The sequence below is a fragment of the Mytilus edulis genome, chromosome 4 (assembly GCF_963676685.1).
Source record: "Mytilus edulis chromosome 4, xbMytEdul2.2, whole genome shotgun sequence".
In the NCBI taxonomy this organism is placed as follows: domain Eukaryota; kingdom Metazoa; phylum Mollusca; class Bivalvia; order Mytilida; family Mytilidae; genus Mytilus; species Mytilus edulis.
The window spans coordinates 16,924,129-16,948,049 of NC_092347.1; the positions used below are offsets into that span (position 1 = coordinate 16,924,129).

The window sequence follows — 23,921 nt, forward strand, 5'->3', positions numbered from 1 at the left end:
CAATCGGCTAAAAGATTGACGTTAAAAGTATTTTTTGCAACTTGTCATGCTTTTATTACAATTAAATTTTAAAATTTGTAGGTTTTGTGACCAATATAATTTCTTTACGACATACAAACATTACAAAAAATAGCTTGTTATTGCTATTCCTTTATCCTGTCCGTTCTAAAAAAAAATAGCCATCTTTTTTGTTCGCCAAAATAATCGATTTTTCCTAATTTGACGTTTGCGTATCCAAATACAGAAAAGAACGGTTATAATCTTAAATGAAACCGGGAAACCTATTTCAAATTCATACACTGTTTTGAAGCCATCATTTTTTACTTTTATACATCAATTTTAGTGACCACCAGCCATGTCAATTTTTATCTGGTTTTAGCTACGTTTCTACTTCAAAACAGTAAAGTTAAGCTTCTTTTCATTGTACCTGTTTCAAAGTGCTCTAAAATACTGATTTTATTAAAGACATGAATGAAATTTTGATTAAAAGTTGTGGATTTTCACAATTCCATACGATACTTGTATTTTAAAGTAACTAAAACCCCTTTTGATCCCCTACACAAATTGACGGTGACATTGTTTTCTTTTTTCAACATACGTCATGTAACGTTTATAACAAAATATGTGTCAGGGTCATGTGCATAGTACAAATTTACACATTGGAAAAGTGAAACAACAAACAAAGATCTTCTTTATTGCGTTTAAAGCTAAACGTCTTGGAAAATTCTGACAGATCTGACAAATAATTGATAGCCTACTGTATGGATGGACAAAAGCACAAAAATAGCATTAGAAAATGCATTGCAAAGACAATTCTGTAGGAAAAAAACATATGAAAAAAGAAAATGAAGGTCAGTTAATAAAATCTTGCTTATATTATTATCTCTTTACTTATTAAGCTATATTTCCATTCTCAATGTTATGGTAATAAGAGCAAAAACTAGCTTATCAAGCCAAGTCAGCCAAACAAGAAGTTTATTCATAGAGATGTGTTCTGACAAAATTGAATTTATTCAAATGGCAAATTCTTGTCAAATTTAAGCATCTTTGATCATTATTGAAGTAAAATGCACAAAATTTGTCCCACCAGTTTAATTTCATTTCCTATTACTAGTATTCAGGTAAAGTATATACACAATATTTTGTTTATAAATATGTAATTATTTAAAGAAGCTGATACAGCAACCTGTTCAACTTCAAGAGAAGAAGCCCCATTTTTTCCAAAAAGTTTACTTTCATAATCTATAAAATACCCTGAGAAAGAAGACAAAGGGCTACTGTGCAAGCTAATCTAATAGTTTAATTTTACAATAATAATGATTCTGAAATTCAAAATTGTGTCACTTTCACTTATAATTTAAAGCATATTTTTTTACAGAATTTCTGTCAATACTTTTGGTATAAAACTTATAAATCCCTTTTTTGTATTTTACTGTTCAACTAAGAAAAGATAGGCTTGAGTTTAAAGGCTCTCTTATATTTGAAGAAATTTGTTGTGACTCTTGGTCACACTTTATATAATATAAAATATATATGATCAGTCTACTATTTTATTTAATAATTATATCAATTTTCAGAAAGATTATTGAAATTGTATAAACTATGTTTTATTGCATTAAATATAATCAGAAGTGTTTAAAAACATTCTGCTAGGAATGATCCCACATATAAAAATTACATGTAGTATATTTCATCCGCCAGATCTAATTTCTTTTAATATATCTAGGTTTTTAATTTTATATGTAGGTGTCATAATCCACATTTCTGAATTGTTTTTTTTTTTACTGCAGTAATATTTTGTCTTTTAATATTTACATTTAGTCCTTCTCTGAAAAATAGGGGGAAGTATCTCTTCTTTATATTATCATAACATAGTTATAAATCGAGTTTCGTTTATTTTCTTTCTAATTTTTGTAAAGTATTCTCCTTTTTTAATTTCTATGCATTTTGCTGGGTTTAAATTATTTTTGACTGGTGATATTAAGGGGAGATAACCACTTGCACAAATCGGCATAAAAACCACCGCTTCGGTTTGAAATCAATTTGACGTTTGCGTATCCAACATTCTATTGCCGAGATATTTATATCGAGTGTTTGTCTTAATGAGATGCTTTATTAAATTTAAATTCAGCCCATCATTTTTAGTTTCCTCGTAAATATTTAGATTTTTCGTTCAGGAGACTTGACAATTTTCACCCAAACTCCAAGTTTGCAGATAAAATAAAGAATAAAGGACTTTGATTTGATGTGTGAGCTTTGACGAGAATAAACTATGGATACTCAAGATTAGTTAGGTCAATAAGTTTTTATTACGACAATAGTATTCAGTGAGTTAAAATGAGGTTTGTCTCATCCGTTTTTTTACTGAATTTTCACGGTCACGTGACTCTATTGTTGCTGATAAACTTGGGGTCAAACCGTGACCTGCTTTCCAACTGAAATAGCCTGCTGTTTAATCCATATCGCGCAACTTTGATGCTATAAAAAGTACAAAACACACAAATAAATAATAAACCAAATTTTTTTTTTAAACAACAGCACACAAATTGTTAGGTGCTTCGGATAAGTAATTGAGCAGTTCTTTTATTAAAGGCCTTTGAAACAAGTCCAAACAAGACAAAAGTAGAACTGAAGGTAACCCAGTGCTATGGATCAGAAAACAGTTCATATAATATAAAACTCTTCTGTTGAAATATATGATAAAGCGTATAATACATGGCAAAATCCGTATCACATGCCGTATCACCCTCGACCAATAGCATACCTCGGGCCTAAAGGTACAAAACAGTTCTTTTTTAAAAGGCGTTCAAAACAAGACAAAAGTAGAACTGAAGGTAAGCCACTGCTATAGATCAGAAATGATGATACATTTATGTAATGTCTTTTATCAAAACATCATTACGTAATGTCAAAACCATATTAGAGGGGGGATAGGGCCTTTATCGGGACTCCGGGACCGGCTGTTTTTAAGTTCGGGATTTCGGGATTGACCCTTTCGGGATCCGGGAATTCCTTTTTTTTTCGGATTTCGGGATGCCGGGATTTACTTCATTTAATTTCGGGACCACGGGATTTAGTGTTTTTAAGCCCGGGATTTCGGGATCAGGACCCCTCCTATCCCCCCTCATATTATGTAAAGACAAACTAATCTATCACCAAGTATAAATAATAGAACAACATTATACAATTATGGCCCGTTGAAGAGGTGAATATCCAAAATTGCCCGAAGTGAAATAACCTTTGAGGATTGACAGTTTTGGATATTTATCTATTCTAAGAGGTCACAATTATTGCTAATGACGTCATAACTTAAATAACGTCACCAACTTCCGGAGCAAGGTTGTCGGCTCTCCGAACTTTCCCGAAGTCCTGCGTTTAACATTTATTTCCCAGGGAATCTTTTAAATTTTAGTAAAAGAAGTCAGAGTTATTTACCTTATACCAGTAACCGTTACAATACAGCAGTGAATGAGAACTGGTGAAAACCGGTGACGGCAAGGATTAATTATTGAGTTCAGTCCTTGCTTGGAAGTTGTAACGTCACAACTAAAATCCTTAACAACAGAACCAAAATTGGAAACGTTACGGTATTTCCGTTTCTTTTTTTTTTTAACAAATATTAAAGTTATAAAAAAATAATGCATACAGACTTCGTCCCCATTTACAGGTTATGCCTGCCTCATATTACAGAAGAAAATTCAAAAAATAATAAACTAAAAAAAAAATCGGGAAAATCGATTTTTTTTTATTGTATTAGGTAGCACTCCACAGTTAGAAAATAAAATTAAAAATGAGCCACAAAATGTTTTATTATCCCCTATTCCTGGATTTCTAATACATTAACCTAACTGTTTGTGTTGTATATGTGCATATGTATGTAATCAGTATCTTCCATAGATTTGATTTTCAAAGGTTAAAAGGGTGAAAATTATTTCCTTTTATGTGTATCCATGGCAACATTCTGCATTTATTTCCCATAAAATATTGCAAAAAGGGGGGTGAACATGTCACATTTTCCCCCAAAATTTGGATCAAACTAGAATTTCAATGCCTTTGAGTGATACCTTTTTAGAAACTGTTTTCCTAAATCTTCCTAACGATCAAATAAAAAATGGGTGTCTTTTGGCTCATTTTTTCGTAAAATCCAATCACAAAGTTCGTGCGGTAAAAGTTGGAAAAAAAAACATTACAATAATTGCCGGACCAATGTATGGTAGGGACATGCAAATACGGACTGCCATACAGAAAACAGCCTATATTACATTCATTACATAACCTTGATGTTCATATAAACCCAATACAAAGGCTATTTTAATACTCAGCTATCCAAAAATGAATTTTATTTTACACTAGTTTTCATATTTGAAAAATCCACAGGGGCCAAAATGCGAAACTACACACCTAACTGTGGAGTGCTACCTTAAAGTGAAAGTTTCCCCCTCCCGTCTCAATATTTATTATATTTTCTGTGTTCTACTAGCTGTTACGATGAAAATGGTACCTTAGTTTTTAAAATTGGTTCAGTAATAAAGATTTTATGAAGGTTAGCAGTTGCTGTTGAAACGCGACAAAAGGTGATTTAAAAATAAATGCTGGATCATAGTGAAAAACTTCAAGTCTGTCTCATTTTTGGGGTAAATTTCTAAAAATTTTCCCCTTATCTTATTTAAAAGCATAAAATTACCATAAAAGAGGACAAATTGTACAATTTTTAGATATTTGAAAGAACCGATAGGTCAATTTTGCTGTAAATAGCATACCTAACCTTGGTTTAGAAGATCTCAAGCAGGGTATAAATTTCTAGCCATACTGGCATCATTAAATGTAATTAATGCCAAATTATAATATAAAATGCTGCTAAAAATGATTATTTGACTTACTCGCATTAAAAAATATAAAGCGATACATTCTGAGGATATCATATAAAGCACAATCTTTGGTTACAAGGGCAAAGCTAATCGAGTACAAATTTAAGACCGCAACATGTATAAGTGTCAAAATGTGTATATTTGGTTGCTAAGGACAGTAAACAATAAAATAAACATAAATTGCATTCCTAGCATATTATTTACCTTCAGAACTAAAACAAGAACATAACAGACTAAAGATTTGTGGTAATTTTTATCTTAAAAAGTGCATTTCTGTACTTTCTAATGTGCCATAAGGTAGCACTCCACAGTTAGAAAATAAAATTAAAAATGAGCCACAAAATGTTTTATCATCCCCTATTCCTGGATTTCTAATACATTAACCTAACTGTTTGTGTTGTATATGTGCATATGTATGTAATAAGTATCTTCCATAGATTTGATTTTCAAAGGTTAAAAGGGTGAAAATTAATTCCTTTTATGTGTATCCATGGCAACATTCTGCATTTATTTCCCATGAAATATTGCAAAAAGGGGGGTGAACATGTCACATTTTCCCCCAAAATTTGGATCAAACTAGAATTTCAATACCTTTGAGTGATACCTTTTTAGAAACTGTTTTCCTAAATCTTCCTAACGATCAAATAAATCAAAGCGCTGTAAGCGCTGAAGGCAGTTAACCAAAAACCAAGGCAACCGTTATTATGAAAACTGGCAATGTTGCCTCAACATTAAACATTCATATATAGTACATTCATGTTTATCTAATGATTTATTTATTAAGGCAAATAATTTATATCTTATCAAGGTTTCAAAAGCAATGCATATATCAATGTATATTTTTTTATGGTGAGTCTGCAGTGGTACAAGTTCCCAATGATTGCAGTTGTTCTACTTGGTAGTTAACCTTGGTTTTATTTGACTGCTAGAAGTTCAATTTGACTTAGTATGAACATGTAATAGTATGAATGGACTGGTTTCCCTGGAAAGAAAACTGAGTTTGTGTTCTATAGTACAAAAGTTATGAGACACGAATCAGACAAATGTTCACTACAACAGGGATCAAAGGTGAGGTCTGACTGAGCTGCCCATAGTAAATGTAAATGATTTGTTATTTTGTCCCATACATATGAATATATATAATTTAGGGGTGGGGATTTCAACGGTTTTCAAGTTCTCAAACAGGTAGGGGTAGGCAGAGGATTTAGGAGGGCAGGGGGCCCGGCCCCCTTTTTGGGAAAAAAAATTGGTTGCTTATATAGGGAATCACTGAAGCGTGACTGGAGCGGTCCTCTCTTAGGTCAGTTTCAGTCACTTATGAAAATTTCCGGATCCGCCACTGGTGGTAGGGTGACCCTAGGGACTTCCCCTACATTTCATTTTATTTGTTATATTGTCCCATACATGAATATATATGGTTTAGGAGTGGGGATCTCATTGGTTTCCAAGTTCTCAAACAGCAGGGTTGGGATGACCACAGGGACTTCCCCTATATTTCATTTGATTTGTTATATTGTCCCATACATGAGTATATATGGTTTAGGGGTAAGGGGTTTAGGGGTAAGGATCTTGACCATTTCCAAGTTCTCAAACAGGAGGGTGAACAGTGACCTCAGGGACTCCCCTATCTTTCATTTGAATTGTTATATTGTCCCGTACATGAATATATATGGTTAAGGTGTGGCGATCTCAATGGGTTTCAAATTCGCAAACAGGAGGGGGTGGGGTGACCCAAGGGACTCCCACTATATTACATTTTTTATTTATTATATTGTCCTATACATGCATGAATATATGCAGAGGCGGATTCAGACGGGGGAGGGTTGCGGGTTTGCACCCCCCTTAAATTTGCAAAGCATCGGTTGTTCTCAGCTTAATAAAGAATATTCCGATAATTTTACCTCAATTTTTTTTAGCCTCACTCTGCTCGGCGAAAATTTAAGTTTGCGCCCCTCCTAACCTAAAATCCTGGATCTGCCCCTCATATGGTTTAGGGGTGGGGAGCTCGATGGTTTCCAAGTTATCAAACAGGAGGGGGGTAGAGTGGCCCAAAGAATGCCACCTATATATCATATGATTTACTTACATTAAGGTATATATAATATAGTTGCATTATTTGTGAAAATAAAGAAAGAAACTTTCAGCTACTTTAATTGAACCTTCAAAATTGAGAAAAACAAATAACTCCTCGAAATTGCAGTAATATGTTTACACTTTAAAAGCATCTCACATGCATTATGATCATTTATCATTTATAAAGAAAATTTAGACTGTGACCATGAACAGCTGTCACATTGTATTGGATTTTTAATTAAAATTTGTCAAAAAGTAATTTTGAGTTTCTGAATAAAATATTTTTCTGCTTTTTCTTTCTTTTACATTATATATCTTTTGGTTTACAATACTAGTGTTTATATTCATTTACCATGCATAGATGTATTTTTTCACCTGCTTGGATTTATTTTGTAAATGATCGCCAAACCCGGAATTACCCTTATCCGCTTCCGGAATCGGATCCGATTTTGTAAAATTTTGTTTTCACGGCCGCCATTGTTATGTGTTTACAATGTTGTTTTTGTCAATCAGATACGATTTTACTCCAATTTATACAATATTTGTCGGCGATTTTCTGTATGAAGCTAGCGGTTGAACAAAATGAACATCGCCGTCATGAATAATAATGATAAAAATAAGTTTTTAGCTCGTTTAATTGGAGACTTTCGTGAACATGGTGAAAAGGTTTGCAAAGTAATTTCTTATTTTCTTTCAAGTGGAAGGTGACTACGTCGGACGTAGCTAGAAACCAATTATCCTAGTCGAAATTCCGCTTTCAAAAGTGGAAGTTCGCGGACCTCGGACCACCGCTAATTTGCATACCTGCCTCCAAATTGAAAAGCTACGAAAATTTCTTTTTCTAATTTGAAATTGCCGCCAACAGCATGAACAGTTGAACTTATTATATAATAGACTACTGACGTAGTTGTACTACGTATTGATGACAAACAATATTCCTACGACCTTTGTCATTTGGGAAATCTAAACTACTTGTCTTAAGAGATTTTCGGCGATTAGATATTGTTCTTTGACATCTTAGCTAAAAGCACAAGTCATAATGAACTACACAAGGATTCTTAATAAGCACTACTTCCTATGTGTAACTTTAAAACTTTTGGATAAATCGACGATCATTTAAGGTTTTTCTGGTCATATTTTTTGTAATCCAGAATAAAAAGTATTAAAAAAGTGTTCAATTAGTTATATATAACATAGTAGCAAGCTAGATAATAACAATGGCAAGTATTTCAGGATTTATTGGGTAGAACACAAATCTAGGGTGCTCACATAATGCAGCTTAACTGCATAAAAATGGGTGTCTTTTGGCTCATTTTTTCGTAAAATCCAATCACAAAGTTCGTGCGATAAAAGTTGGAAAAAAAACATTACAATAATTGCCGGACCAATGTATGGTAGGGACATGCAAATACGGACTGCCATACAGAAAACAGCCTATATTACATTCATTACATAACCTTGATGTTCATATAAACCCAATACAAAGGCTATTTTAATACTCAGCTATCCAAAAATGAATTTTATTTTACACTAGCTCTCATATTTGAAAAATCCACAGGGGCCAAAATGCGAAACTACACACCTAACTGTGGAGTGCTACCTTAAAGTGAAATTTTCCCCCTCCCGTCTCAATTTTTATTATATTTTCTGTGTTCTACTAGCTGTTACGATGAAAATGGTACCTTAGTTTTTAAAATTGGTTCAGTAATAAAGATTTTATGAAGGTTAGCAGTTGCTGTTGAAACGCGACAAAAGGTGATTTAAAAATAAATGCTGGATCATAGTGAAAAACTTCAAGTCTGTCTCATTTTTGGGGTAAATTTCTAAAATTTTTCCCCTTATCTTATTTAAAAGCATAAAATTACCATAAAAGAGGACAAATTGTACAATTTTTAGATATTTGAAAGAACCGATAGGTCAATTTTGCTGTAAATAGCATACCTAACCTTGGTTTAGAAGATCTCAAGCAGGGTATAAATTTCTAGCCATACTGGCATCATTAAATGTAATTAATGCCAAATTATAATATAAAATGCTGCTAAAAATGTTTATTTGACTTACTCGCATTAACAAATATAAAGTGATACATTCTGAGGATATCATATAAAGCACAATCTTTGGTTACAAGGGCAAAGCTAATCGAGTACAAATTTAAGACAGCAATATGTCTAAGTGTCAAAATGTGTATATTTGGTTGCTAAGGACAGTAAACAATAAAATAAACATAAATTGCATTCCTAGCATATTAATTAATTTCAGAACTAAAACAAGAACATAACAGACTAAAGATTTGTGGTAATTTTTATCTTAAAAAGTGCATTTCTGTACTTTCTAATGTGCCATAAGGTAGCACTCCACAGTTAGAAAATAAAATTAAAAATGAGCCACAAAATGTTTTATCATCCCCTATTCCTGGATTTCTAATACATTAACCTAACTGTTTGTGTTGTACATGTGCATATGTATGTAATAAGTATCTTCCATAGATTTGATTTTCAAAGGTTAAAAGGGTGAAAATTAATTCCTTTTATGTGTATCCATGGCAACATTCTGCATTTATTTCCCATGAAATATTGCAAAAAGGGGGGTGAACATGTCACATTTTCCCCCAAAATTTGGATCAAACTAGAATTTCAATGCCTTTGAGTGATACCTTTTTAGAAACTGTTTTCCTAAATCTTCCTAACGATCAAATAAAAAAATGGGTGTCTTTCGGCTCATTTTTTCGTAAAATCCAATCGCAAAGTTCGTGCGATAAAAGTTGGAAAAAAAACATTACAATAATTGCCGGACCAATGTATGGTAGGGACATGCAAATACGGACTGTCATACAGAAAACAGCCTATATTACATTCATTACATAACCTTGATGTTCATATAAACCCAATACAAAGGCTATTTTAATACTCAGCTATCCAAAAATGAATTTTATTTTACACTAGCTCTCATATTTGAAAAATCCACAGGGGCCAAAATGCGAAACTACACACCTAACTGTGGAGTGCTACCTTAAAGTGAAATTTCCCCCCTCCTGTCTCAATTTTTATTATATTTTCTGTGTTCTACTAGCTGTTACGATGAAAATGGTACCTTAGTTTTTAAAATTGGTTCAGTAATTAAGATTTTATGAAGGTTAGCAGTTGCTGTTGAAACGCGACAAAAGGTGATTTAAAAATAAATGCTGGATCATAGTGAAAAACTTCAAGTCTGTCTCATTTTGGGGGTAAATTTCTAAAATTTTTCCCCTTATCTTATTTAAAAGCATAAAATTACCATAAAAGAGGACAAATTGTACAATTTTTAGATATTTGAAAGAACCGATAGGTCAATTTTGCTGTAAATAGCATACCTAACCTTGGTTTAGAAGATCTCAAGCAGGGTATAAATTTCTAGCCATACTGGCATCATTAAATGTAATTAATGCCAAATTATAATATAAAATGCTGCTAAAAATGTTTATTTGACTTACTCGCATTAAAAAATATAAAGCGATACATGCTGAGGATATCATATAAAGCACAATCTTTGGTTACAAGGGCAAAGCTAATCGAGTACAAATTTAAGACCGCAACATGTCTAAGTGTCAAAATGTGTATATTTGGTTGCCAAGGACAGTAAACAATAAAATAAACATAAATTGCATTCCTAGCATATTATTTACCTTCAGAACTAAAACAAGAACATAACAGACTAAAGATTTGTGGTAATTTTTATCTTAAAAAGTGCATTTCTGTACTTTCTAATGTGCCATAAGGTAGCACTCCACAGTTAGAAAATAAAATTAAAAATGAGCCACAAAATGTTTTATCATCCCCTATTCCTGGATTTCTAATACATTAACCTAACTGTTTGTGTTGTACATGTGCATATGTATGTAATAAGTATCTTCCATAGATTTGATTTTCAAAGGTTAAAAGGGTGAAAATTAATTCCTTTTATGTGTATCCATGGCAACATTCTGCATTTATTTCCCATGAAATATTGCAAAAAGGGGGGTGAACATGTCACATTTTCCCCCAAAATTTGGATCAAACTAGAATTTCAATGCCTTTGAGTGATACCTTTTTAGAAACTGTTTTCCTAAATCTTCCTAACGATCAAATAAAAAAATGGGTGTCTTTCGGCTCATTTTTTCGTAAAATCCAATCACAAAGTTCGTGCGATAAAAGTTGGAAAAAAAACATTACAATAATTGCCGGACCAATGTATGGTAGGGACATGCAAATACGGACTGTCATACAGAAAACAGCCTATATTACATTCATTACATAACCTTGATGTTCATATAAACCCAATACAAAGGCTATTTTAATACTCAGCTATCCAAAAATGAATTTTATTTTACACTAGCTCTCATATTTGAAAAATCCACAGGGGCCAAAATGCGAAACTACACACCTAACTGTGGAGTGCTACCTTAAAGTGAAATTGCCCCACTCCCGTCTCAATTTTTATTATATTTTCTGTGTTCTACTAGCTGTTACGATGAAAATGGTACCTTAGTTTTTAAAATTGGTTCAGTAATAAAGATTTTATGAAGGTTAGCAGTTGCTGTTGAAACGCGACAAAAGGTGATTTAAAAATAAATGCTGGATCATAGTGAAAAACTTCAAGTCTGTCTCATTTTTGGGGTAAATTTCTAAAATTTTTCCCCTTATCTTATTTAAAAGCATAAAATTACCATAAAAGAGAACAAATTGTACAATTTTTAGGTATTTGAAAGAACTTATAGGTCAATTTTGCTGTAAATAGCATACCTAACCTTGGTTTAGAAGATCTCAAGCAGGGTATCAATTTCTAGCCATACTGGCATCATTAAATGTAATTGTAAAGTTGGAAAAAAAACATTACAATAATTGCCGGACCAATGTATGGTAGGGACATGCAAATACGGACTATCATACATAAAACAGCCTATATTACATACATTACATAACCTTGATGTTCATATAAACCCAATACAAAGGCTATTTTAATACTCAGCTATCCAAAAATGAATTTTATTTCACACTAGCTCTCATATTTGAAAAATCCACAGGGGCCAAAATGCGAAACTACACACCTAACTGTGGAGTGCTACCTTAATGAACTCAAAATCGTTCAAAAAAAGTCGGATCCGGAATGTCGCGTTTTTGCATTTCCGGATCTGCGCAAAAATCTACTTCCGTTTGCGTCTTGCGTCTTGTTTACATGAGACTTTGAATAAAATGTATATTTATCAGTCTAAGAAAGAAACTCAATAAAAAATCATTTTTAAAAATTATTTGTTATAAAAAAGACGTTACCTAATAACAGCGTTTCTGTGTTAACATTGAATATGACGTCATAACGTCACAACTAAATCCCTAGCGACAGAACCAAAATCGGAAACGTTACGGTATTTCCGTTTCTCTTTTTAACATGTTTGATTAAAAAAAATCATACAGACTTTGTCCCCATTTCACAGGAAATGTCTGCCTCATATTTAGCGATATCATCGGCTGCTGGCACTCTCACCTCTATTTATGCCCAATGCCATATGTCCTCGTCTCTCGATTGGCTTCCAGTGTAACATGAACGCTGCCATTTTTGTCGAGCCTGCAACTTTTGTTGCAGAAAGCTCGACATAGGGATAGTGGTCCGGTGGCGGCCACGGCGGCGGCGGCGGCGTTAGCTAACTTTTGAAAAGCTTTATATTTTAGAAGATAGAAGACCTTGATGCTTCATACTTTGCATATATATGCCTCATGTTACGAAGTTTCCGTCAGTCAAATGTCCTTGACCTCATTTTCATGGTTTAGTGACCACTTGAAAAAAAATGTAATGTTGAATTCTCTCTTATTATAAGTACTAGTAATAGGATAATTATATTTGGTATGTGCGTACCTTGCAAGGTCCTCATGCCTGTCAGACAGTTTTCACTTGACCTCGACCTCATTCCATGGATCAATGAACAAGGTTAAGTTTTGGTGGTCAAGTCCATATCTCCGATACTATAAGCAATAGGGCTAGTATATTCAGTGTATGGATGGACTGTAAGGTGTACATGTCCAACTGGCAGGTCTCATCTGACCTTGACCTCATTTCATGGTTCAGTGGTCTTTGTTTAGTTATCTTGGTTAATGTTAGGTTTATGTGACAGTTTTTAATAAAGCTTTATACTTAGGACTATCAACATAAAATCAACGATGAGTAAAAAAGGCGAGACATGTTCAGCGTGTGCACTTTTGTGTTTATTTACGTCTTTGACGTCATTTTCATGGGAGGTGACTCAAGTACAAAAAACCAAACTCAAATGGTTATTTACCGGTGAATTATAGGGTTATTCACTAGGATAATTCACTACTGGTGTACATTTTTAGGGTTATTCGTCCTTCCTTGCAATTGATAACAAATTAACTGAATTATTCCATGTTAAGTGATTACGTTTCACCTAATAGAATTGTTTAAAATATGTGTAAGGTACAATATTACAGTATTATTCCATATTGGTATCATATTAGTAGGTTTCTCTATATGAATTGGATTTTGAACAAAAAAGCATATTCACCTGAGAAAGTGTTTATATTCACAGCGCTAAACGTCACCCGCTTTTGCATGCAACGTTATGGTTAAATGTTTCATGTACAATTTGTTTTGGTATATATATGTTATTCATTAGATACATGTTCTTCTCTCGGAATATGGAATAAAACAATTACTGTCTTTTGTTTCGGTAAATTTGGGGTTTAATTGACTTTGGAAAAAACTGATGTTCACTTCGGCCGTCGGCCTCAGTGAATATCATTTTTTCAAAAGTCAATAAAACCGCATATTTATCTCACCAAAAGACAGTAATTGTATATTATTCCATATTAATAAAATTTTAGTAGGTTATTCTATATGAATGGGATTTTGAATGAACAACCATATTCACCTGCGAAAAAAGGATATTCACCGCGCAAAACGTCGCGAGCTTTTACGTGCATAATTTTGGTAAAAAAAATCGTTTGATGTATAATATTTAGGTTTTGGTAAATAATTGCCATTACATACATTCCTCTCGGAATATGGAATTAAACAATTACTCTCTTTTGTTTCTGTAAATATATGGTTTAATTGACTTTTGTCTTTACCAGACAGTAGGTGCTGGTACATGTACAATCTACTCTACCAACTTGCTATGTAGACCAACTTTACAAAAAGTAAAATCACAAAAATACTGAACTTAGAGGAAAATCAATTCGGAAAGTCCATAATCACATGGCAAAATCAAATAACAAAACGCATCAAAAACGAATGGACAAGAACTGTCATATTCCTGACTTGGTGCAGGCATTTTCAAATGTAGAAAATGGTGGATTAAACCTGGTTCTATAGCGCTAACCTTCTCACTTTAATGACAGTCTTATTTAATTCCGTTATATTTACATTGATGCGTTAAATAAACAATACAATAGTCAAAATATGGCAACATCAGTCATCATCGTATAACAATTTTAACAGGAACAATTTAACAGAACACAAACACATCTACTATCTACAAATACATTGATTGATTTGAGTGTCTGACGTCAGAAATTTTTAAACGTCACATAAATTTGTCGTTCAATGTGTATACAACCAATTTTAAAAATACATAGGCAATGTTAGCATACAGGGTTAAAAAATCAAAAGTATGTAAGAATAAATTTCAAAAATAGACCGAGATTTAAACTAATGAACTAATAGTTTCAAGTTATCCCTTGTACAAGTTGTCTTCGACAATATCACTTACAGCTATGAAAGGTGCTTACTCTTGTTAATAAGAATATCGACAGAACACAAATAGTAATCTCACCCACTTATATACTCCATGGCGAATACACTATTTACTGGATAGGGCTGTTCTCTAAATGTTCCCAGTACTGAACACAAGAATCCCTCTCGAACACCCGCCTGGACATTGACCCAACCACTTACTTTCCTGCCAAACGTCTAAATCGACCTAACGGTTTCTTCTATGTGAAACATGTATTGCTACAAAAAGATTCTTCTTGTTTTTAACCATAACGACCAATAAACATTACACTACATATTATAAAGATGTGGATGTAGGATGATTCAATAAGACCGCAAATATTTTTCGTTCGTATAATGTTATTATGTCGTCGTCCGATATAGCAGATACATTGGCATTAGGGAGCATTTGAACAATTTGATATAAGCACAGTGATCAATGATAACTTTTGATTTCTATATCAATAAAAACCTTTAGAATCACACTCTACTGTTTTTATGTAAAATTATTGATACTTTTAAAAGTTTTTCTTTATTTTAGATCGGTTATCTGAAAGCTATCGAAGGTAATTTTCCGATCAAGATGACAATAGACCAAGTTAACTGTGAGATCATACTTGAAGGAATCCAAGATGAGGTAATGAATGCCAAGCAAGAAGTTTTTGATGCTCTGAGGAAGTTTGCTCACTATAGATTTTGTAAAGAGAGAGCTCTAATTGTTAAAGAACAAGTTCAGTGGTATCTAAAGGTATGAAATAGAAAAAGCAAGATCTTTAAAAAAAAAACTTACCTTAACCTATAATGGTCTACCTTAAGAAATTGTTACTGGGATGGAGAATTGTCTCATTAGAACTCATACTGCATCTTTCTATATCTATTATAGTTTCATTCATATTATTGGCTCAGTTTAAATGTTTTAAATTTAATGGCAAGTAATAATTTGATGCATTTTCAAAACGAAAACAACCCTTTTAAAAACATACTGATTGATGTCTATTCCATTACTTTAATTTATATCTGAAAAAGATATTTTGGAACATTGGATGGGTTTAAATCAATTCCATGCAATTACTTAAAAGTTGTTGCTCATGACAAAATAGTGATCATTACAAGATCAATATTGATGTTTAAATTTTTCACTTTTGCTGTCCTTTTGCGGTTACTGAATATTGTTTAGTTTGATATTGAGAGTTTTTGTTTTTGCTGCTAAAGAGCTATCATGGTCCTGGTTAGATTTGAAAACAGGTATAGAATGCGGCAGATCAAAGAAGCCGAAAAATGCCTTTCAAAATACAGATAACCCGGTTACTTGTCCTTTATTATACCTGTTTTAATGAATATGTCTAGAATCAAATACACAATTAATAGTGTAGTTTAGGTCATCAATTGGTTAATAAAATGAAATATTGAGTTAGTACACACTCGTTCTTTTTTATCCGCATTTTGTTGGATTTATTACTTCTAAATAATCTCTGGTATTAATACTTTGTCGGTTTTTTTCATTAGAAAAATGTTTCTTTTTTTTTACAGCAGAGGTGTTATATTTGATCAATTCTTTAAAGTTAATTATTTCATGTTTTATATTTAATTCCTTATAGGATACTAATAATATAGGCCACCCAATACTCATAGAATATCCCGATTATTTAAATATGGATCTGGAAATGGCTTACGTAGGAGAATCTGGGCTGTCAGAGGTTGAATTCAAAGACGATCAGGGAGAAGAATATGTTATTGTGCTGAAAGATATGAAGGAATACTTGAAGAAAGATAAAACAAATTATGTAGATGTTTTGAGAAGGCAGAAAGTTCATCAAGGTCTGTTTTACAAAAACCTCATATCAATTTTCATGTGGGAAAAAGGAAATTACTTAATTAACTTGTTTTCAAAGATGTCAGGCACAACATTGTGGTCACTTTCCTTTTTTTTTTTACATAAGTTTGATCATTTTTTTTATATTATTTTAATAATAGTTAAACATTGTACTCACATGCATGTTTAACAAATTGTGCCAATTTAATAAAACAATAAGAAAAATTATCCTTAAATACTATAAATATATACGGATCGAACCCCTTATGTGCCAAAGATGATATTAAGAAAATTTGTGCGTGCGACTTTACATCTCGTGCACACAACTTTAAATCTTGAGCGCACAATCTTTAATTTTATGAGCACAAGTTTAAATCTTTCATGGTTCAATTGCACTAATCCTATTATCTCATGAATACATCTCAATACAAAATAAGATTGCTATTATTTTTATTACTTTATTTAATATCTGAAATTATCATAAAATAAGATTCAATAATTTAGCTGAGTTATATAGTTTACCGTTTTTAACCATAAGAGCATAATTTAAAGTTCTTTTAAGTTTTCTATTATTACACTTACACTTACATAAAATATAGAAATAATTAAACATATATATCGTCCTGTCATTTCTAGCTAGTGGTGGTTGATAATGTCCGATATGGTCCTTGCTGCATCTCTCTCTTATCTAGTTGATTTAAATAATGGCGCTCTGAAATACAAGTTTGTCCAGCAATAAAGCATGCATACTGGTCTCGAACTGTCCAAAGTCTGAGTTGTATAAGTGATAATTTGATAGTATCCATCATAGTATTTTCTGAAGAAATACTCTCAGCATCTGCGGTAGCGCCTCCAGTAGGTTCAGTCACTTCAATCTTTACTAATCAATAGATGAACATCTCATCAGAATATTTTTTTAATTATAAATATTTGACAACCATAATAAGGCATTAATATCTGGATACCATACATGTACATGTACATCATTCTTTATTTAAAAAATAATACACAACCTGATTTGAAATATATAACTTCAATGTTATCTGTATTAGCATCGGAGTCTCCAGCAAGAGATGATTCGCTGTCTACTGTCAACACAATTTCAACCTCGGAGTCCTTTGAAATAGTTGATGCTGTATCGTCAGCTAAATCCTCCTTGGTTGCATGAACCACTGGTAGATTCTTTTGCTAACTAGAACGTGGGCGTTGAGTTGGTCTCTGTTTGGTAGGTTGTTTATCTACTGGTTCCTGGTCTCTAATGTAGCCGACTGGAAGAAGTAGGTTTTAATTCTCCCTCTTCATCTTCACGGATAACGGTAAATACAAGAATGTCTTCATTTGGCTGATCCAAAACAACATATGGTACATCTTCCCATTTATCAGCCAACTTGTGTCTGCCATCGAAGTATACGATCTTCACAAACATTCTTCTGTATAGAGGCTCCTCTGACTCGAAGATCGTAAGCTTCCTTCGGAGTTGCTTGTGCTTTCTTAGATGCTTCTGTTGCCAGATGATGGGCAGAGACAAGTCTATCACGAAGACCTTTGGTGTACTTTATTGCTGGCATCTCGGTGTCTTTGTGAAGTCAAAAAGCTAAGTCAATCGGTAGACGTGACAGTCGTACAAACATGAGGAAGTATGGTGCAACTCCTGTTGACTCGTGACGAGTGTAGTTATAGGCGTGAATCATGGGTGCAACGTAGGTTTTCCAGTTAAACTTCTTATTTCGATCAAGTGTACCAAGCATCCCAAGCAAGATGCGATTAAACCTCTCTGGCATACAATTTCCCATTGGGAAATACGGCGTTGTTCTGGATTTCTTTATCCCAGTCAAGGTACATAACCCTTTGATCACTTTGCTTTCAAAATTCGCTCCTCTATCAGAGTGGATACGTAGCGGAATTCCATAGTGAACAATGTAGTTATCAAAGAGTGCCTGAGCTGTAGTTCTAGCTGTTTGATTTCGCGTTGGTATAGCATGTGCGTATCTAGTAAAGTGGTCCATGAGGATAAGTTCATCTTCGTATCCTCCTTTAGAACGCTTAAGTTGTAGAAAATAAATGCAAACTAGCTCTAGTGGAAATTTGGTAGTAATGCTTACTAAGGGTGCAACTTCACTGCTAGCTGGTGTTTTCCTTTTCAAACATCTACTGCACTGTCCTATCAAATCATCAACTACCTTGTCTATTCCTGGCCAGGAGAATCTGTCACGCAGTAGTGATAGTGTTCTATCCTTGGCTGGATGGCCCATAGCATCATGCAGTGTCTAAAGAACGATATTTATATGTGCAGATGGTAATACCAGCTGTGATTTTCTGGGATCACTAATCAGCACGTCTCTGTGTAATACGCCATCTTTAAAAATAAATTGTTGAATATGTCGTAGAGTGTCGTAGTGACGATTCGGCCTCTGCTGTTGTAGGTTTCCTTACTTCTCTAACATATCTCTTTGATTCCATGGCTTGTGCTTGTTTACCTTCATCTATGTATTCATCTTCATAAACTTCAAATTGCACTAAATCTGGGGTAACAGCTAAACTCTCGATGAATGTGGTCTGAAATTGTGAGTTGAAGATAACTTGTACGTACTCTATCGGTATGACTTATCCACTATCGGAATCTACACTTTGTGCATCTGGAATTCGGCTGAGTCCATCTGCGTCTCCATTTTTCTCTCCTGGTCGGTACAAGATGTTGAAGTTGAAGTCTGCAAGGCTGCTCAACCACCTGTAACCGGTGCATCGAGTTTAGCTGTGGTCAACACATTTGTCATGGGGTTGTTGTCTGTGGTGACTGTAAAGGAGTAGATCCGGTAAGGGCCGATTTTTGCCTCAAATTTCAGGTTCATCTAACGAAAGTTTTTGGATACTTTTTAAACACTTAAGTGTCTATTTCAATTGATTCGATTAGTTTATGTGAAAGATTTAAACTTTATTAAGTCATTAAAAACACTCTGATTCAAGCTTAAGTATAAAAAAATCTAGCAAATATGCCCAAAAACGTCACGTTTCAGATATTTTTTGTCAAAAATAAAAGTGGGCGCATCCGTGTTCATCTTCAACCTTTATATATGATTTGTATTATCATCAAATACAACTAACATCTTACATTTTCAAATTATGAATGAACACGAATGCGGCAACTTTCATTTTAGACGGAAACCGTATAGAAATTAACTAAAATGCTTAAAGTTTGTAGATTGTAGTAATTGAGCATGACTTAATGATGTTAGTACGCGATATGTGTGCATTGTATTGTCCAAAACAGTTCATATTTATGTAACAGAGGCATTTTACTTTTCAAAATATAGCTTAAAGATTACATTTTCACAATTTTGTAAAACTGCTATATTTTGGGGCCAAAAAGGGGTCTTAATGAACCTTCTCCTTTGCGAATCGAGGAATTCCAACTTGTGTAGTAGATATCTCTTCTTAGACTTTGATAAACTATTGCTGGAATAGCTGACAACCCTCAAATTTTCTCCCTGCTTCTGGAACAATACAGCTCCAAGTGCAAATCCTGATGCATCTGTAGGTAGCTCGTATGGAAGATTACTAATGGCATATCCAAGTACATGTGCTGACACAAGCCGTGCCTTGAGTGTTTTAAACGCTTTTCTTAGTCTGGACCACAGTGCCATGGTTTCTGTTCGTGTTTATTTACTTTCTTCTTTATGGGATTCGGCATCAATTTTGTAAGTGGCTTACTAATCTTGCTGAATTATCGAATTTAGCGACGATAATATTCGACGAATCCAAGAAATCGTCTTGCATCTTGAGGACTGTTGGGCTTTGGCCAATTCACTACTTTATATGTCTTGTTTGAATTAACCTCCACACCTTCCGTTGAAACAACATGGGTGACGTACTTCACTTTGGTCTTAAAGAATGAGCACATGTCTGGTGTAAGCTTCATGTTGTGTTTCCGGATCCTGTCAAATACTAGGCAGAGATTTGGTAGGTTGCAGGCGAATTGATCAAACTAAACGGTATTATGTTGTACTCGTAGAACCCGAATGGACCCACTGTGAAGGCGGTTCTTCCTTAATGCTGCTCTAGGATCTCCACTTGGTGATACCCGCTCCTCATATCAACGCATGTAAAGTATAAACTGCCCGCAAGAGCACCAAAAACATCTTCAATTTATGCAAAGCAAAGCTGTCATTTTTTTTGTGATTCTGTTAAGTTGACGATAATCTGTACACAGGCGCAGCTTGCCATTCTTCTTTCATACCAGAATTACATTCAAAGCATACTTAGTGTATGTGTATATGCACAAAAGTATCAGTGTATTCAACTCCTAACTACTAATATGTAGTTGCTAATATAAATAAAGATTTCAATATAATCTAGTAATTCCGATTGACCTCTATGACCTTTCCCGGGGCTAGGGAAACAGTTGTATGGGGTCACAAACAAACACAAAAAAATCCAGTCTAATGACAAAACTGTTTATTTCACACCTAATTTACATGTAAATTGTATGCTCAATACCCATTAGCGATTGTCTATCTATTCAATATATATACTTTTAAACGAGAAGACCTCATTTTGTGTGTCGCTTCTCTTCCTTCCATCATAAATTATTCATCATGCCTATATGTTCTAAAGGTAATATGCATAGTAGCAATTGTCATCCATTCTTATGATTATTTAGATTGAGTTATCTTTGGATAAAACCGACAAAAAAAGAAGTCCGGGTATTGATTCCGTCATCAGACTGACTTTTAGTCATAGATAAGACTTCCGGTTTGAAACATGCACAAGTACAACCAACCGTATGATAAATAACAAAAATGAAAAATAAATAAGCCAATCAGAGCGTTCTCCATATCATGGTGTTTAGATCACAAGAACCACAACTATTATACCTCCTTAGAGGGACAACTATTTTTCGCGTTTATCAACATGTAAACTACGATTATACTATTTTAATATATAGAGACTCTCTGTATTCTGTCTACTGTTTTCTTTGAAATATTAACTATTTAAGGGGTCATACCAGTTGCATATATATGTTAAAATAAGTAAAACATGTGGAAACTAGAATGTGTACATAGTACACGGATGCCACATCGGCACTATATTAACTAAGTTTCGAGTTGATTGGACTTCAACTTCATCAAATACTACCTCGACCAAAAACTTTAACCTGAAGCGGGACAGACGGGCGGACGAACGAACGAACGAACGCACGGATGCACAGACTAGAAAACATAATGCCAATAAATGGGGTATACAAATTAGTTGTTGAAAGTGACAGTAGTGATTTGGCAAACATGAAAGTAGGGTAGAGATTAGAGGGAGGCAGGCCCTTTTTCGGGACGTTGGGATCGGGTGTTTATAAGCTCGGGATTTTGGGATTGATCCTAACGAGATCCGGGAATATATTTTCTTTAATTTCAGCATCTCGGAATTTCATGTTGTAAGCTCGGGATTTCGGGATCAGGACCCCTCCAACCAACCCTCAAATTAGCATTAGTCGGTCTTAGTCATTTATCATATCCTACCATTGGCATGTCAATAAGGCTCTCAAAAGAAAAAAAGCACTGATGGATTGTCCTAGAAGCATATTTTAGTAAGACTAATAATGGTCTATATATAAGCAGTTACATCTATTCCATGTTTGAAGCGGTGCAAATTTTTTATTTAATTTGACTTTTACTAAAAGATGCATCGTAGCAAAGGAGAAGAATAATTGTGGTCTGATACCAGAAACATGAAAATAATTGAATTTAACAGAAAGGAAACAAATATCGGACTTTGGAAAAAGGGAGAGGGCTTTTGATACCTTTTATGAAATTCTCCATACATAATATCTTTTACAAAAAATTATCTTACAACAGTTCACAAGCTGTATATGCCCGCGAAATGTGTGTTCTAGTCAAGTTTTATTATTCAATGTAAACTTAAACATGAATGACACTTTGACAAAGGTTTTTTTCAAACCCAATTAAAATTTCTGATTTTCAAATGCACACTAAATTACGATCGGTTCATACAATACATATGACAAACAATACAACATGTATAAACATATTCACAGTACTGACCCATTAACGAATTCACAGTCCAAGTTGATATCCACATGGATCCAATTTCTGAACGTACTGGATGATGACACTGGTCAATATACGTAAATAGGTATGTGACGATGAATAATCTATGACGCGCACACATGTAAAACACTGGGATGCGTTCAATATCGTAGCGGCTACCTAGTGCTATGTAGATTTTGGCTATTGAACGTGTCGCTATAGAATAGTTGTTACAAAGATATCGATAGTGAACTCAACCCAGCTGGCGATAAGATAAGAATAAGATCTATAATAAAACTTAATTTTGATTCGGCATAAGTACAAATATACAACACGCTTTAAGGAGCTCTTGACCATGTATAAAAACATACAAATAACATAAAAAGCAGTCCATTTTGACATATATAAACCTACCTGTAATACAAAGTTGAAATCCCACATACATAGCATGCAATAAAAACACTTTAAGAATAAAGTAAAAACATGCTAGACCAGAGCAATCAAAAGCAACATGATTAACTATTTTCAGTCCTGAAATGGTTTGGAAAGCTATTCCATAAAGTAGCAGCTGCAAAGGAGTAGGTCCGGTAAGGGCCGATTTTGTCCTCAAATTTCAGGTTCATCTGACAAAAGATTTTGGATACTTTTTAAACACTTAAGGTGGTACCTAACACTACAGGGAGATAACTCTGTAAAATCAGGTAATTTTTCTGACAAAACGGTTGGTTCAAAATTTTTGACATTTTTATATTTTCGTTAAAGGGTCAAAGTAAATACGTTGACAAAATTTTATGAAAATTAAACGAGCCAAATTAGTTTTAGTGAAAGTGTTGGGTACCACCTTAAGTGACTATTTCATTTGATTCGATTAGTTTATGTGAAAGATTTAAACTTTATTTAGTCATTAAAAACACTCTGATTCAAGCTTAAGTATGAAAAATCTATCAAATATGCCCAAAAACGTTACGTTTCCGATATTTTTTGTCAAAAATGAAAGTGGCCGCATCCGTGTTCATCCTCAACCTTTATATATGTTTTGTATTATCATCAAATACAACTTACATCTTAAATTTTGATATTATGAATAAACACGAATGCGGCAACTTTCATTTTAGACGGAAACCGTATAGAAATTAACTAAAATGCTTAAATTTTGTAGATGGTAGTAATTGAGCATGACTTAATGATGTTAGTACGCGATATGTGTGCATTGTATTGTCCAAAACAGTTCATATTTATGTAACAGAGGCATTTTACTTTTCAAAATATAGCTTAAAGATTACATTTTCACAATTTTGTAAAACTGCTATATTTTGGGGCCAAAAAGGGGTCTTAATGAACCTTCTCCTTTGCGAATCGAGGAATTCCAACTTGTGTGGTAGATATCTCTTC

At 33.6% G+C, this 23,921-nt stretch overlaps 1 protein-coding gene across 1 annotated transcript in view; it reads left to right on the forward strand.

Moving 5' to 3' along the window:
• The window catches only part of LOC139521723 (protein mono-ADP-ribosyltransferase PARP14-like), a 107,277-nt gene that overhangs the window by 55,892 nt on the left and 27,464 nt on the right, over nucleotides 1–23,921 (forward strand). The window contains exons 4-5 of the mRNA XM_071315285.1: nucleotides 15,220–15,426; nucleotides 16,277–16,496. Of these exons, the coding sequence (XP_071171386.1) occupies nucleotides 15,220–15,426; nucleotides 16,277–16,496 (427 nt within the window). The remainder of the gene's footprint in view (nucleotides 1–15,219; nucleotides 15,427–16,276; nucleotides 16,497–23,921) is intronic.